Source organism: Sinocyclocheilus anshuiensis, unplaced genomic scaffold, assembly GCF_001515605.1.
Source record: "Sinocyclocheilus anshuiensis isolate Anshui unplaced genomic scaffold, SAMN03320099.WGS_v1.1 scaffold1154, whole genome shotgun sequence".
Taxonomy (NCBI): Eukaryota; Metazoa; Chordata; class Actinopteri; order Cypriniformes; family Cyprinidae; genus Sinocyclocheilus; species Sinocyclocheilus anshuiensis.
Genome location: NW_015542345.1, coordinates 3060125 through 3077739, shown reverse-complemented (window position 1 = coordinate 3077739; position 17615 = coordinate 3060125). Strand labels below are relative to the sequence as shown.

Genomic DNA, 17615 nt, shown 5'->3' with positions numbered 1-17615 from the left:
TAAACATTACAAATAAGTACATGATAAATGACTACAAAAAAAAATAAAAAAATAAATCTAAAAAACTGAAATTAAAACAAAAAATTAAAATATAAAAATAAAAGTTAAATATACAAAACATCAATAAATACTACAATAATAATAGGCTACTAAAATAATTTCAATCAAATATAAATTTATAACCATTCTTATGACCTTTTAGAGATGGTATAAATGCAATCCAATAATTGGCCTTAGGTCCACTTAACACTAAATGAACAATTGTGTAAAATACTATTGAAAAAAATCATAATGTGCATAAGCAAAGAAAGTGGAACAACAGTCATGAAACACTACTTATCATATATCAAATATCATAGTTTGAAGCTGTATATGTGTGTGGTCCACTAAAAATATCTGACTCCGAGTCATTTGTTTGTGAACTGGAACACAATGGTTTCTGATTCATTAAAACATACTGAATCAAAGAATCATTCATTTAGGAATAAGACTACACCGATCACATTGTTTATTTCAATCTGTAGCTTCAGTTGCACAAGGTTTCCCAACCATAGTACTGTCTGTTTTATCATGCAGAGCACATTGAGGTGTCTCTGAGTGCCAATGCTACTTCCAGACATGACCCAGAGTCATGAACACACATAAAGCCCACCTGCTGCTCTGAAGGACAGAGCTAATGAGAGGGCAAGATGGGTAAAGTAGGAGGTTATATATAGATTTAAAGGTTAATGCAATGGCCTTGTTTCACGCATTCCTACATGCACACATAAACATTCCCAATCTTCCCACAGTGTTTGGTAATAAAGGAAGATGAACATGTCTTGTTACATGTGATTGTACATTACATGAAAACACAACGCAAGGTAATTCAGATGATGAATTTGGCAGCTAATTTCCCCACATCTCTGCACTGAGGCAACCCGGCTGGAATGACTTTCCGTGTCTGATGCCTGATGTCTCCTGAAAGAGCTCTCAGCGGGTCCTTTGAAGGGTGGCAGCAAATACAATTTTCATTTTGTTTGGTTGCCTTCTCATCTCTCTGAGGAGTGCCAGGGTATTTTCAAAGCATGACTCCCCCTAAACTGTGATAGATGATGGTGTCTGAAAAAGTCGCAATTATTGTGAACACAAGCGATATAAAATCCTATGAGGATGCCAGATGACAGGTCTGTGAATAGATTCAATGAAAAATATAAGTAAATAAATACTTGGACGTGTTTAGAGATCATCACAGTGATGGGTGGGGGAAAAATGAACACCTTTCTGAAATGGAGGACATCTATTCATCTCAGAGCAACACAATGGGCTAAATGTTCAAGGCGGGATAAAGCGGAATGAGTGGCAATCCAGCTCTCATTTTAATTTTCTGCCTCGTGTTATTTTATAAGACCGTGAACGCTATAGCAAATTGAATTTAACAAGGAAGAAAGCCTGCTTTAATTGAGCCGAGGACTGCGCTCTTAAATCTATAAGCTAATGCTCAAAACACTAATTAGAAATGGGTTCATTGTTAAAATGGACACAGATTAGCTTCCAACTCTGTCAAATTTTAACTTTCTTTATTGCTTCATTCCAAAAATTTCCTGTAATAAAACAGACCACTAGGGGCACCAATATGCATTTTGAAAATTCAGCTTACTTTAAAGGGATAGCTTACCCAAAGTAAAAAATTCAGTTTGAGGGTGATGTCGTAACTTTCATTTTTGGCTTAACTATCACTTTAACAAAATATCTTTATTTTATTACACCCAAATGTGGTTTACAGCATATAAATGGCAATTTTATCCAACCAAGTGAAGTGTGGAAACAACTGAGGCTCAAATCCATAACTCAAGGCAGCTGGCCAAGTTCTATATTTTCCAGAGGGTCTCATTAGACAGCAAGATGAGGTGTCCCTATAGGACCAGTTTGGGCTTCAGTCACGTCCAGCTTAGAGAGATGTGGGAAGTTCTGACAAGGGTAAGAGAACACAAGTGCTAACAAGATGGTGAAGTGTTAAGATCTGACAGAAGATGAAACGCACCGTCTCTTTCTCTTCCCTTTGGAGTTCACCTAAATGAGACCCCCGAAAGAAGGCCTCTATCTTATAGTGATAAATTACTTGTTTGAAACTCAAAGCCAAGAAACTATTGACTTACAACATGCTGATATAAAGAGGAACTAATCACTGGGAATTTCAAACATCTACAATTCCCATGAGTTAAAGTACAACTGGTTGAACGGCATTTTATTTACATTTCATTCCTCTGAAGAGTCCACGATTACGCTTTTTTCCCCCTTCCTTTTTAGGCAGCAATTTCTGCTGAGCTTATTTAACCTCATACTTCATCTAATTGACTGTGAAGCTGAGGTGCAGATGCTGAGTCTAACAAGGTAAAATAACAAGCTCATTTACATTTCACTAACTAAACCACATTTAATTTGAACTCTCGGGTGCTGATTTTGGAGTCTTTTTCATGTCCTAAACCTAAACCTAAACCTAAACCGAGCTCTGAAGGTTTTACTGACATCCTGACAACTGACTTTAGTTTTTCTTTATGCAGTATGTTTAAGATTAGACAGTTAAAACAATAAATGCTTCTATAGACAAAAAATATTTTGTTTATTATTTTGCCATGCTTGCAGAAAAAGGTGATGCTGTGCTGTTAACAGAGGTTACACTAAACCACACTACACCAGAAAATGTCCTCAAACAGCTTCGAACAAGAAACTGATGTAATAAAAATATAGTTTGTACATATAATAATATAGGCTTTATATTATATATTATGATAATAGTCTCTTATGCTTACCAAGGCCGCATTTATTCAAACAACAAGACAGTAAAAACAGTAATATTGTGAAATATTATTACAAAATGAAATTATGGTTTTCTGTTTTAATATATTTTAGACTGTAATGTATATTATTCCTGTGATGCAAAGCCAAACTTTCAGCATCCATTACTCCAGTCTTCATTGTCACATGATCCTTCAGAAAACATTCTAATCTGCTCAAGGAACAGTTCTTATTGTTATAATTGTCGAAAACAGTTGTGCTGCTTAATAGTTTTGTGGAAATATTGTGAATCTTTTGGTAAATGGAAAGTTCAAACGAACAGTGAAACACTTACAGAAATCTTTTGAAACATTCTAAATGTTAAAAATTTATTTCATTTAAAGAAAAAATCTTACTGACCCCAAACAACCTTAGGTTCTCAGGCTTTGAGGGGGCAGAAGAAGCTGTCAAAATTACAGATGGGGTATTTCCACTGAATTACGCACATAATGTATATACTTTTCAATGTCATTGATCGGCATTTGTGCAGCTATATTTGCATATAATGTTCTAGTGCAGGAATTGCATGAATGCAGCCCTGTTGATGATTGGCAAATGCTCTGGCATTTCGCATAAAGCACTCATTGTTCAAATAAAGCTTGTTTTACTAACATCACCAAGCTTATTCTGGTATTGCATGAATTTCAATGGGGCTGATCTACTAATATGCATATTCCTCTCTATTTGTTTTGATTTATAAGATCAAATCGTTTTGTTGGCAGTGCCACTATGACACCTTCCCATGACCAAGTTAAGAAAATATACAGCCGAAAAACTAACACTCACACAAATACAATAAAAGCATGCAGAATGGTTGATGTACCTCACTAAAACAGCTATTCTTGTTATAACTTTGACTAATACAATCCGCATTTACAATTAGTGATGGATAGAGGTCATCAATGACAAAAAGAAAAACAGAAAAGGAAAAATCTGGAATGGCATTAAAGCAAATTTTCACAGAAATGACATGGATATGAAGTGAAGTGAAGTGACGTGACATGTGGCCAAGTATGGTGACCCATACTTGGAATTAGTGCTCTGCATTTAACCCATCCAAAGTGCGCACACACAGCAGTGAACACACACACACCGCGAACACACACCCGGAGCAGTGGGCAGCCATTTATGCTGCGGCGCCCGGGGAGCAGTTGGGGGTTCGGTGCCTTGCTCAAGGGCACCTCAGTCGTGGTATTGAAGGTGGGAGAGAGCGCTGTACATTCACTCCCCCCACCTACAATCCCTGCCGGTACGAGACTCGAACCCGCAACCTTTGGGTTACGAGTCCGACTCTCTAACCATTAGGCCACGACTTCCCTATATAAATGCGTCTATCCAGCACAAGATTAACTGAAACATCACTCAACCGCACAACTAGAAGCAGAAGTGCACTCAGAGCAACAATGGAGGGGTTTGCGCAATAGAGGAAGATCCCCCATAATTCAAAGCAGGTAAATGAAACAAAGAGCCACAGAGCTGGAAGTCTCATAAAACATCTGTGATCTACTCAAAAACACACCCAGATACAACTATACACCCCATCCCAATGTGTACAAACACAGTAGAAACACACTTAAAACTTATTTCTACTTCTAAACATATTCTTGAACACACACACACACACTGAAATCTTACCAGCTCCCCAGTTCCAGCAGAGACTGGCTTCTGTCTGAAGCGCAGTGCAAACACCACATGTCGATCTCTGATCCCTACAAACATCAACATCCCTTTGGCCTGTGGCTGCCCATCTCCTCGCCAGGCAAAGCCATCTCATAGGAAAAAGAGGCACACTCTCAGTCCGACTAAAGACCACTAAATCCTCACCCTCTCCATTGCGCGCGCTCTTTCCTTCTCTCTTTTTTTCCCTCTGACTTTGTGGAAGGGGTGCTCTGAGGGGTGTGCAGAGAAGGGAGGGAAATCCACAGTCCGGAAAACTAATTACGTGATGGCGGGAATATAAACGACCAGCCCGACCCAAAGAGGAGGGAACGGGCCGGCCTGCCGAGTCTGGAGCAACAAAGCCAAAAGAACGTAGGCTGGAAAGCCATGAAGGGATCGGGAAGCCCCTCTGGAATGACAAAAGGATGTCAGTCTATACATAGCACGATCGCAGGATGGACTAAAACTGGACAGATTGGATGGAGGAAGTCCTGCTCTCTCTCAGGTTTCAACGGCTGCAGTAATATGAGCTCGTAACGTGTCGCACACACGCTCCAGACTGGACTGGAGAAGTGTAGCCAAAAAACTTTGTATTTGGTAAGTGCTAATGATGTGGATTAAAGCAGCTGTGTGGATTTCTAATGCCTTAGAGGCATAGTTCACCGCCAAAAATAAAACTGTCATCATTTACTCACCCTCATGTCATTCCAAACCTTTTCTTTTCTTTGTGGAACACAAAAGACAACTGTTTTTGTCCATACAATGAAAGCCAAAGGGGTCTAAAATAACACTGAACCCCACTGACTTTAATTTTCAGGTTTTCAAATGAAAAAAAAAAAACACTGAGATGCTTTTCAAAATATCTGCTTTTGCATTCCACACAAGAAACAAACTCACACAAGTTTGGAACGACATGAGAATGAGTACATTCTCCCTTCAAATATAAAAAACCTCATTGAGGAACACCTAAAAACGGTCTAAAGTGCATCAAAATGTCAAAAACGTTGTTCAGTTGACGCCTTTTTCACAGACAAGGCTCTGTTGTCTTGTAAAAGAGGTCTAAAAACACACACAGCTGTATTTATAACTAACGGTTTGAATAACATCTCTATAATCCCTCTTTTGCCTCCTCCCGTCTACTTACATAAGGAGGGCGGCCTGGCTTACGCATTTCCTTTCTGACATCATTACCTAAACAATGGGCGTCGCTCAGGCAAAGCCCAGATGCTATCGCCCGCCCGAGTGTGCAGTTTAGAGTGTCTGTGGGGTCAGAGAAAATAACCTCTCAATGTAGACTAGCGTGGTTTTAGGAGTCTCATCAAAAAGAGAAAAGAAAAAAAACAACATGAATAGCTTCCAGGTGGTGACATCTTGGAGTTTGGTGTCTAACGGTTGAGAAGTGATGTTCTCTAATTAGAGTAAAGGCTCAAAGCTGTTCTCTAGTGAGGGCCTCCCTTATTTCCTGTTCCTTGCTCTCTTCCTGAACGAAGAATCCCTAAAGGAAGACTAAAACAGGTTGAAACTGGACCAAAGGTGTCCAGACAGCCTTATTAACATCTGTTCTTCAATGGTAGCCTCAAGATGTATATGTGCTCTTCGTCAAAGATCTTCAGCTCTAAAGTGTAAAGCTGCAATGAGGGAAGAATCTGATCTTTCAGGAAGCTGAAAACTGATCATGTCCTTATGGATCACACAAGCCAGTTTGGTAATGTCTCAGCACACAAGGAATAAATAAAAGCATCTATGAGGACAGGACATCTAATGAGTCAGAGGAGTCATGTGTTCAAGAGTGCATGAGATGGACACATAACGAAACATCACTAAACTGATGAATTGCTATTTTGTAAGTACAAATGAATGCAGTTGAAGTCAGTGATGCAAAAGCCTATTACACTTTTCTGTAGCTTGTACGAAGCGGGAGGTCACTGTGACTTAGTGTTTTTAGAGCCACCTGACAGAGTTCATTACTGAGGTCCTCAAATCTTTTAATGCTAAAAGGCTTGGGGAGCAATAAAATCTTTCCTGTCAGAGTAAGGCTTCAAGGAAATCAGCGTGACAAATTTATTCATTTGGTTCTAGGTCCACTTATCTGTCACTCTATTAGCCGGAACTGAGGCTAAAACACTTCAATGGCCATGGAAAACATGTATTTCCACTATATATTTGAAGGATATTCAGCTATTTGCCGAATACAGAGTAACTTACATTTCAGACGCAGAGAGTGTCTTTGTTTGTTTTTACTCCACCAATGAAAATAGTTCCAAACAAAGCCACAGTGCAACAGTAGTGAATAAATCAGTTGAATGAATAATTCACTGACTCACTCATATGAACAGCCATTTGATTCATTTCTGAATGGTAATGCGAATGATTCAATGACTCACTTTTAAAGACAGTCAGTTGATGCCACCTACTGATGAATACAGTTTTTATTACTATTATTATTTTTTTATTATTATATATTTCTATTAAAGTTTCAATGAACGGCTCCTTTTTATTCTTGCTTTTTCTCATCCAGCTGTCGTTTATTCTTTCATTGCTATTCTCAGCCTGCACTCTGGGCTGACAGACTGCTGAGCTTCCTGTGAACTCGAAAGACAGGATCACAATGTGTCATTCCAGGTCTGACTTCATTCTCATCTTCAATCCATGGAACAAATTAATTTCCACCAGATGAATATGGAAAAGGCATACAGCATATTTGAAAAGAGCTGGACTGATTGTTTTTCCTGTTAGCGCAATCACTGATTCCTTAGAAACAAAACCTAGTGAATCTACAGTACAAGTGTGAATTAAATTACAGGCTGAAGTCACGGAACAGCATAATCTCTGACTTCAGTTGTGTCTGTCTGGAAAAAACCTCATTGTTGAAATCTGTCTACAGTGACACAAATCCCCAGTGTTATTCTGCAGTGGATTTTGGTGTGAAATTACATGTTATCTCCACTATGGATAATGAACTAATTTCTTTCCTTCTCAATAGTTACTTTGTGATCCATTCTTAAAGGGATAGTTCTGTTTTTATTACTTATGCCATTGTCATTCTCAGTAAAACACAAAAAGAAAAACTTGGAAGAATGCATTCTAGTTTACATATAATATAATATAATATAATATAATATAATGTAATATAATATAATAATCTCTCTTTTACAAGTGAATATGGACAGCCCAGATCTCTATTAAATGTCCAAGAGCAACCAAGACATTCTTCAAGATTTCTCCTTTTCTGTTCCAAAGAAAAAAGTCAACATAAGGGTGAGTAAATGATGCCTTATTTTTATATTTATTTTTTTTGGTTGAACAATCCCTCTCAGTGTTTTGATGTGAAATCAGGAATCTACAGACTAGTGTCTTTAGGTAACAACCACTCTGTAATCTATAGAGCTTCAAAACAACAACAACAATCACGAAATAGTACGGAAAGATTTCAATGACCATTCCAAGGCTCTTAACGTGGGTTTGCAATGCACATTACCATCATTTCATGTACACATAATTACATGGCATCGGCCATCCACCTGGCAGCCGCCCCAGCACTGAGACGCAGACATGTTTGCCTTTAGTTTCAGCTGTAATTTAGAGAACATTAAGCCTCTTTGGGTTAAGTGCTCCTTGCACCCTTCTTAAACCTGATCAAACAGAAAAACAAGTAATCTTCCTGTCTTAAGGGCAGTGGTGGACTAGTAAACTCCAGTTAATTGCATAGCTAGTTGTTTATCAGCAAATACTGTTCATTCTTCCACAGCTAATGTTCTATCTAGACTGACCCAATATTAATCTACAACTTAAATGGAGCAAGTTCCAACTCACTCCTGATTGACAGAAAACCATTTCCTGTTTAGTTGATAAAGTCTGCAAACAAATTTGATTAACACTGTCCATATAAGGATATGTAAACACGCATGTTCGAATGGGGGAAGTTTACCTCCATTTATATTTGCCATCCCTTCCCCCCCATACGCCATAGTGAAGCTTAAACACGCTTTTGGCTTCTCTCACAGGCCTAATCTCTAATCTGAGGGATCCTGTCCACGTGTGGTCCTCCATCACCGTTTCCCCGCGCGGGTCTTTGTGATGGATTAAGTATTGCACAGTTGCACTCCCTCCATCCGATGTAAAACAACCACTTCTGCTTCCTGCATCCTGACTGAAAGAGCAAATAGCTTCCCCGCAGCGGAAATGCAGTTCGTTTTGAAGGGTCAGTCGGGGTCAGGTGTTTTTTAAAGGCATTGCCCTTTCACATCTTCACCATGCTTGAGAGCTGCTTCATGGGATGGAATTGTGCGGTTCCATTTACCTCTCCATGCCATCCAGCAGTGACAATACAACAAATGTGGCAAATGACGTTAAGCCTGTAACACCCCACAGGCTCGATTTTGTGTCTTCTAAGCTCAGAGCCAGTGCCTCAGTCATCGACTAATGACAAAAATGCTTTTCACATTGCCTGATAGGAACATTCAGATTAGTCACATTAGACTAAATAATGTTAATGACTGTGTCGCTTAAAGTCTAGGTAACGTCTTTAATAATAAGGAAACCTGCAGTGGGTTTGCCTTTTGCCAAATGATGTTGCAATCCACAAAACGATCAAACAAATTAGAAAAAATTATAATAAACCATCAATTATTGATTATTACTACTTTGAAAGAGTCAACCAAGTGCTTTCATTGGTATTAAAACATGTTGGGATTTTTATCAAATTTGTTGAGCCAGTGCCTTTGTTTTTCTAGTTCTTTTGGTGTGCTGTAAGGCTCTTTGAAATAACTGAACAAATAATAGAGTGCAACAATGCCCGCCAACTTTTTCAGTGGCCTTGGTCCTCAAAGTCTTTTTCCTTACAGGAATTTAAAAAAAGTCTTTGTTAAAGAGCCATGAACCAAACCAACCAGCTACAAGGTGCCCATCTAGAGTCCCATGAAGCATCACAAATGACAATCACTTAAAAAAATTATGGCCATACATTTTCATGTTAAAACATTTTAACCAAATAAAAGTCTCTTATGAGACCATTTCTTCAATGAATCAGTCAAAAAGACTCCCAAGTTACTGGTTTAAATCTGTTACAATTTTAAATAATGACAGTAATGACAAATCAATTTTTTTGCAACATACAAAAATAGCACTGCTTAGTTTGGGCCAATTAGGAGGTTTGGAGGACGATGCTTTGAATTTAGATTGTTCAAGAAGCCTTCCAAATGAAGTCTTTCCTATACAGGTTAAGATCTTAAGATTTTGTTGGATGCAGTACAGTAGTTCCTCTTCAGGAACTCGAGCTGCGTTGGAAAACGCTAGGGGAACGCCTTCTGTGACCACACTCTGAATAACATGTGAAATCAGTCCAATAGCAGAGCGGGACGTCACGGGCGGGTGACGTCATGACCAGGAAGCTATAAAAGCACGTGCGGTGGAGCCAGCGTCAGCTTTCTGTCATTCAGCGAAGCGCTCTGTGTGTGTCAGTCATATTTATTGTTGTCTGTCAATTGTGAAAGTCTATAAGCTCCAGCTATGTCTAAGCTCATGCAAAGACAAAGCATTTCAAGGGCGAGAGCAAGCCACGTTGTAGGTTGTGTGTTCCTCCCTGCAAAAAGCCACGTTATATCACGAGTGGGATACACACAGCCTGTGCGTGGTTTGCTTGGGAGCGAAGCACAGTTGTTACTGCCTTGCTTCGCTCTCAGAGGGCTCTCTTTGAGGAGGGAGCCTTCACTAGCGTTCCTCGCGGTGCTGGCCCCGCTTTCGCCGAGGCGGAGCGGCGACTGTGCTCGTGGGTTTCGCGTATGGATCTGCTTCCTAATCACCAGATCCGGCGCCCGCTCTCGGGGTTTCGGAAGCCTGCGTTGCGGTCCTTCCCACCGGGGAGAGGGCGCGACGCTCCGCCTGTCTTTCTCTGAGGAGATTGATACGGAGGGCGTCAAAGAGCTCGCCAGTTGCACAAGCATCAGTTACACAAGCATATTATGCCTGATATTATAATGAGTAGCATTAATAGGGAGCGGAGCTCACGCAGTCGGAACAAGCAATTTCACAGCTGTAGCTAAAAGCCACTTATGGATAACTCTATATTTTGTTACTTGTTTAAAAAGCAACAGGAAATGAGAGCCTTTTATCTTTCTAATCGCTGTACTTGCGACGTATCTAGAGGCATGTGTGAATAATGACACGAGCGATTCTGTTGCTCAAGCACAAACAGATAAACAAACAGGCCGGGCAGTTTCAGCATGCTCAGACATTATCAGGCCCCAGACATTCCCTCTTGTTCAAAATGACCGCTGAGGTTGAGTCTAAATAAACAAAGAGTTTGGAGGATGTGTCTGTTATCCTCCCTGTCTGCTCTCTCCAGTGCGGCAGGGACAGCGTAGCGCCATCTAGAGCCAGAGATCTGCCTAGCAGCTGTCAAAGTCTCAAACTCGGCTCTCTAGATTGCCCCAAGGATGACAGGTATGTAAGAGTGGGCTGTCTGTGACAGCCTGAGACTTCATTCAGCTGTCTGACACATGACCCTCAGGCTGCCATCTTTGGGTCGATAAAGGAAGTAGACAGAAGGAACTAAGGAACAGGCACAGCCAGGCTGCACCAGTACTAAGGAATGAACAAATCATCAAAGTTCAAATATCAGTATTAATGTTGCATCAAAAGATTGATTCCCACATATAAATATTGATTCTTGGTGTTTTTCTAAACTAATGATTTACTAATGATACTTTTATTTAGCATGAAAATTACTTGCTTTGAAAGAACATACACATACAATACAAAAACATACAATATTCAAATAGAGAAAGCAGTGTAGTATTGAAGTATTTTACTTCACTAAATAACTAAGGTAAGTATGACATTTTTATAAGCTAATAGTTTAATGCTGTTAAATAAAAATTTTAAACTATAAGTTGTTCAACCATTGATTAAATGCTGTTAATAAATGGAAAACACTCTGATTTGTATGTATATTCATTGCACACTACCGTTAAAAAATTGAAAGACGTCTCACCAAGGCTGCATTTAATTGATCAAATTTTCTATTTTAATATATTTTGAAATGTAATTTATTTCTGTAATGGCAAAGCTGAATCTTCAGCAACCATTATTCCAGTATTTAATGTCACATGATCCTTCAGAAATCATTCTAATATGCCGATTTTCAATATTTAAAACAGTACTGAAAAGTTGTATTGACAACTGTAACATTTTTTCAGGATTCAATGATGAATAAAGTTCAAAAGAAAAGCTATAATTTAAAATAGAAACGTTTTACAAGAATGTGAAGGTCTTTACTGTCACTTTTGATATTACTGATCGCAAACTTTTGAGTGATAGTGTGATACATTATGTGTATAATTCACAGTTTTGGCCTATTTAATGCTAACAATGGCTTTTTAATGTTCAGTGTCTATTAATTACTAATTTTGCCCTCAAAACACAAAAATGTCTATTCAGTGGAGGTATAGGTATCTATATGAGCAATATTAGCCTTGATAGTATAGTATATTCATCAGATCAAAAATCAAAGAAATGATATCCCCATTCCTAAAGGACAGCAAAGGTTCATCTGTGCATGTTTGTCTCTTTAGGCACCTTGATTGATGGGTAGTGACCAGACAAGTCCCATCTCATCACAGTGAGAGACATGTTGCCGGTACAAGGGCAACTGGCACATTCAGATCTCAGTCTCTCTCTAGTCCAGTGTCAAGGTCGTTTTATTAACTCAGGCACGGCAAAATATTACCCTTTCACACGCTGTGTACTCTCGGTTTCACTTAATCTGTAATTATGCTGCAAAAAAAATAAAATAAGTAAGGGCTATTTGCAGTTTGCTAAATGTGCTAGTGATATGTCATGGCTAAATGCAAAACTAGCTGAAAGAACAACAGACACAAATCACACGCTGCCAAACATCCTCAAATCTAACAACAATAAAAGTGCATATCCTACCCATCTGAAGGTAAAACACCAGCTGTCAAAATCTCTCTCTCGCTTGGATTTCCTTTACTGGAGGTCACCAAAAATGTGGGCACCACTTCTATTCCTTTACTATGAATTCCTTTGCCATAGGCTACACACACTCAGGGCATTAAGAGGCAACCAGCACCTCCCAAAGCTGCCATCTGCTCCAGTCACAGCATTAGCAGTGGCACCAGGTAATGTCTCTGCCGTCTGTCCTATCGTGTTGTGTGTTCCTGCTCTGCTGAGGAGGGCGCAGGCAGTGGTTATGAGGAAGTGCTGTGTGTGTGTTGAGGTTTAAAGGAAGGGAGTGGTGCCTGTGACACAGCTGACTGCTTTCTCTGAATTGAGGGTGATTTAAAGTCAGAGTGAATGTGAAACCGTGCTGGATATCCTGTGACAAATAATCATATTTTCTCATCATAATGCAACGTATGGAATGCTTGTGTTTGCAAATGCAATCTAGCCAGAGTTATTACTGTAAACTAAAACCCTTAAAAAAGTTTTCATTGCTTGAAAAAAAAAAAAAAAACGAATTGAAATAAAATATAAAAAAGTTTGCTAATTGCCAAAGCATTTCTCATTTTTGTTTAGTTGAGGTACTAAAAAATGAAATAAACTATATAAACTATACAGACATATTTAAAATTAAATAACCTAATAAAAATGACAAAAAACAACAACAAAATGACTAAAACTTTAACTAAAAAAATAAAAAAATAAATTGGATTTAAAATATTAACAACAGTATCTCAATATTAACAATAATATCTAGCTTTACTAAACATTAGGGCTGCAAAATGATTAATCGCATTCAAAATAAAAGTTGTTTACATACTAAGTGTGTGTACTGTGTATATTTATTTTGTATATAAATACACACATACATGTACTGTATAAAATAAGTAAAAATATGTTAGATTTATATATAAAATATTTAGAAAGTAGAAATATATATATATATATATATATATATATATATACACATACAAATATTTTTTGAAAAATATACACATATGTTTGCGTATATTTATATATACATAATAAATATACACAGTACACACACATATAGTATATAAACATAAACTTTTATTTGCGATTAATCGTTTTGCAGTCCTACTAAACATATTTATGATGAATTATGGAGGAAAAACATTTTTTTTTTACTTGCCAAAAGTCTAAAACAGACAGTGAGTTATGAATAAATCTTACACAGGTGGGCCATTGAGCCTTTGTTAAATCCTCTGTGGATTCATCTAAACCTGACTGTCTCAGTAATTATTTCTAATACAAAAAGAGAGTGAATCGTTTTCATCGCTCTGTGTTCATACAAATGTCCCGCGTCAGTGGGGGAGAAATTTATACGGCCATCCATTCTACAACGATCCCAGGGTTCAGAACATGCGGCAGATCAAATGATCGATTTCACTCGCACATGTGGGAAGTTTCACACACGGACCTTTGTGAGAACTTCAAGGCGCATGTCAAAGTCATTTTTTCTCAATAGGTAAGAATGTGGTATGAAATGTGAGAAGGGCTGGAGTGGTTTCAATTTGAGCGCTCACTGCTCTGAGAAAATTTGATACCATTTCATCTCTTAAAAATTGTTTTATAAAGGATCACAGACCTGACATGTGGAACTTCCCTTTTTTGAATGACAATGATTCAGAATTGTTCCTCCACGTAATTCTTACTAAAGTTTATCATGGTAACCAAAATACTATGGTTGCCATCATTAATGTTTGTAAGAGCCATATTGAAAATCAACATTTTGAATGATGGAAATTTTCTACACCAAATGTTATTTTACCATCATCTTGTCCTGTGGCATGAGAAGCAACCGTATCTACATATCCATCTAAACAATTTCCAATCATAAACAGATCTCAGACAAGAGATGACCAGAAGGTATAATTCTCCTTCTCCTGCTGATGAATTCATTTGCAATTTCAAGGTCAGGGCACAACAAAACAACACAATTTGTGTCAGCCATTTAGTTCATGAATACCAATGAAAGAGCATTACATGCAGCCCTTCCACTACAATCGCATAAAAGAATTAAAATGTTACGGTGTGAAACATTGCACTTCAATGCAAGCATAAAGTCAAGGAATGATTAGACTGATCACATTACACTGTGAATAAATATTTATGGTGGCTTATAAACATCAGAATATGTGATTTGATATCTCCAGTGAAAATATAAGAACAGATTGGGACTTTACGACACTTTAACAAAGAAAAAAAAACATTAGATGAGAACACTGACCAATATGTTCTGGCACCCCTGGCAAAACGGTTCATTTTCTGTGCCGGTTGAGTACATTCTTATAAAAGATAATAGCTTGACATAAACCGATCCCTGTAAAATTCAAGCATAGCAATTGGTTAACAAACTCCTATAAAACGCACATTTTGTTATAAATTCCAAACTAGTTTACTTGAGTTACCTGCTGAGGTGGTCTCAGGCAACAGTTGCAATTATACAAATAGTGTAGCACATCTGGGAGCTGTCGAGAGTAACCTTTACAAGGGGCATTCAGCAGATGTGTAGGGCCGTCCATGCATACCAATACAGATACGCAACACAACACTGCTGCTCACTGCTTATACTGTTCTAGAACCAGTTTCAAATTCTCTATAAACATCAATAAAACCATGTATCTATAAAAACCATACGGTCTGTAAATATGACCTACATTAGATTTCCTGTTTATTCTGCATACCTGCAACTTTACTCTAAATTTACCATTAGTTAAGTTGAAAAGCATTTAATCTGTGGACCTTCTGCACTGAAAAAATTTGTGTAGCTCTGTGGAATGGATTTAAACATGTTAAAATGTGTTAAACAGAACCGAGAGTACTGCATGCTCGGCTGAAAAGCATAATCAAATGACCCAAAATATTCAATAAATGAACATCTGTGGAAATCGGTGGCCACAGAATCTGAGCGGGCCTACTTATTAGTAATGCATCTTTGCATTTATTAGCAATAATTTGGAGTTTTATAGCAGAACACTTATGTTGTGTGGACAATCATGTCTCGTCAGGCTAACAGGAAACTGAAAAAAGGCATGTTAACACTGTGCTTGCTAACCAGGCTCAAATTGTTAACACAATAATCTATAAAAGCTATCTATTCCATCTTTCAATCAGAGTTTTTGTCTTAACCATTTTGACACTATTTTGGTTTGTATTTCTACATGGTTTCAGTTTGTAGCCATACTCACTGTGGCCCAGCATCTCTCTCCCAATAGTTTATACATCAGATATGATTCTAATTGGTTAATCATGACACTTCAGTGTGAAGTCAAACAGCTTATTGTCTTGTAGGCCACTGAGTTATGTGTATGCTAATCATGCTAGTACACTTATTTGTCTAACATTTTAAGGGCTAGCTATAAGTGAAGGCAGCATAATACATTTTCCAAAGTATTTATCAGAAAATTATAGTTTGTAAGTAACAGTCAAAGGATATGAGTTTAACTAAATACACATCTTTTAGAGAGTTGACTGCAGATTGAACTGTGGCCTCTTCTGTTCAAAACAAACATAACCTGGTGAGACCACTGTGAAAGCGGATGTGTAAGAATTTCTTAGGCCTCCAGGTCAAATCCTGTCCATCCCAGAAATCTTTTATCTGTCTTTACAAGCTTGACTGAAGCTGGGCTATGCTTTTTCTCCCATGTTGACAACATGTTGCCACACTGAGGCCACGGAAGTCTATATTTACATAACTGGGTATAACACCCTTCTGATGAAAATCGGATGATTTCTCATCAGGCTTGTATAAGGTGGAAGAAAAGAACTATGCGTTTCAAATGAATGAGAAGTCAAAAAGTGGGAATGCAATAATTATACGTTGTGCCCTTAAGGTAATAATACCATGATTTGACACACAGCTAAAGAAAGAAGCAACAGAAAGAAAGGGAGTATAAACATAGCATGAGCACAATATCTGAAGAGTTACATCTTATTATATAATGCTTTTCTATAATTGTTGTGCTGGAGGGTCTTATATATATATAATACACTATCATTTAAATGTCATATATCATATAAATATATGCATGTATGTATATATATCAAAAGTGTTTTTTTTTAGTATACTATACCTCTTATGCTCACCAAGGCTGATTATTTGATTAAAAATAAAGTAAAAATAGTAATATTGTGAAATATTATTACAAATTAAAATACTATATATATTCTAACATGTAAATTATTTGTGTGATGGCAAAGTAGATTTTTCAGCAGCTATTACTCAATGAACTCTTTTCCATCTCCACTTCCACCCAGGGTTGCCAGGTTTTCAGAAGAAAACCCGCCCAATAGGTTGTTTGTACATGACGTCACTGATGATGCGCGAAATGCAGCTGGAGGGCAGGAAGTGATTTTTCTCTCCATAGGAATCACTAGCAGAAACTCCAAATGCCAGTGTTTTGCATTGTTTATGGATGCTTAAATTGGCCAAACCGAGAAACCACAAGGAGCTTTTATCGTGTACGAAAATGTGTTGTTCATAAGTGGGGAAAAGTCAAGAAATTGACTGAAAAACGCAGGAAAAAGTGGCTTGTAAACCTGTGTCTGCGGTCGGGAGGAGCGAAGCTCGTGTGATAATAATGCTCGTGCGTGTAAATGGTTATTATAGGATATAATAATATATTAAGATATTTATAAAGATATAAATAGATTGGGCTGCCACCTCTCACGCATGCATTATGACAGTCATAATTCACTCAGTGCTAAACGCCACACACGTAGACAAGATATTATTTGCAGTTCAGAAAGCTTCACTGATTATAAAGGAACATCGTGAGATTGTGATCAATTGAAGTGAGTGACAGCTTTACAGGGTATGTGGCTGTTGGTCCTGTTAGCAGCACGTAAAACAACTTTTATTTAAATTCTGAATCGATTATAGCCTGCCTAGAAAGCGAGCAAATAGCACTTTCATCTAACGTTAATCACTAAAAAGCTGTCACTCACTTCAATTTCTCAATCTCACGATTCCGTGAACTGCAAACAATATTTTATTTACATCGTGTCTATGTGTGGCGTTTAGCATTCAGTGAATTCTGACAGTGTCACCCTGTATCTATTTATATATTTCTTTATTAATATTTTAATATATTATCATCTTATATATTAACCATTTGCAGACACGAGCATTATCCGGCCTCGCTCCTCCCGACCGA

At 37.9% G+C, this 17615-nt stretch overlaps 1 protein-coding gene across 8 annotated transcripts in view; it reads right to left on the bottom strand.

The window, feature by feature from the left end:
* LOC107691341 (IQ motif and SEC7 domain-containing protein 1-like) overlaps positions 1 to 17615 on the bottom strand; it is a 214224-nt gene that overhangs the window by 23231 nt on the left and 173378 nt on the right. Inside the window, exon 1 of one of the 8 annotated variants that reach the window (XM_016489899.1) lies at positions 4453 to 4859. The exons of the other annotated variants lie outside the window; for them this stretch is intronic. Coding sequence (XP_016345385.1) covers positions 4453 to 4511 — 59 coding nt within the window. The 5' untranslated portion in view covers positions 4512 to 4859. Of the gene's footprint in view, positions 1 to 4452; positions 4860 to 17615 lie in introns of those variants that run through there. 8 annotated transcript variants of the gene reach the window in all.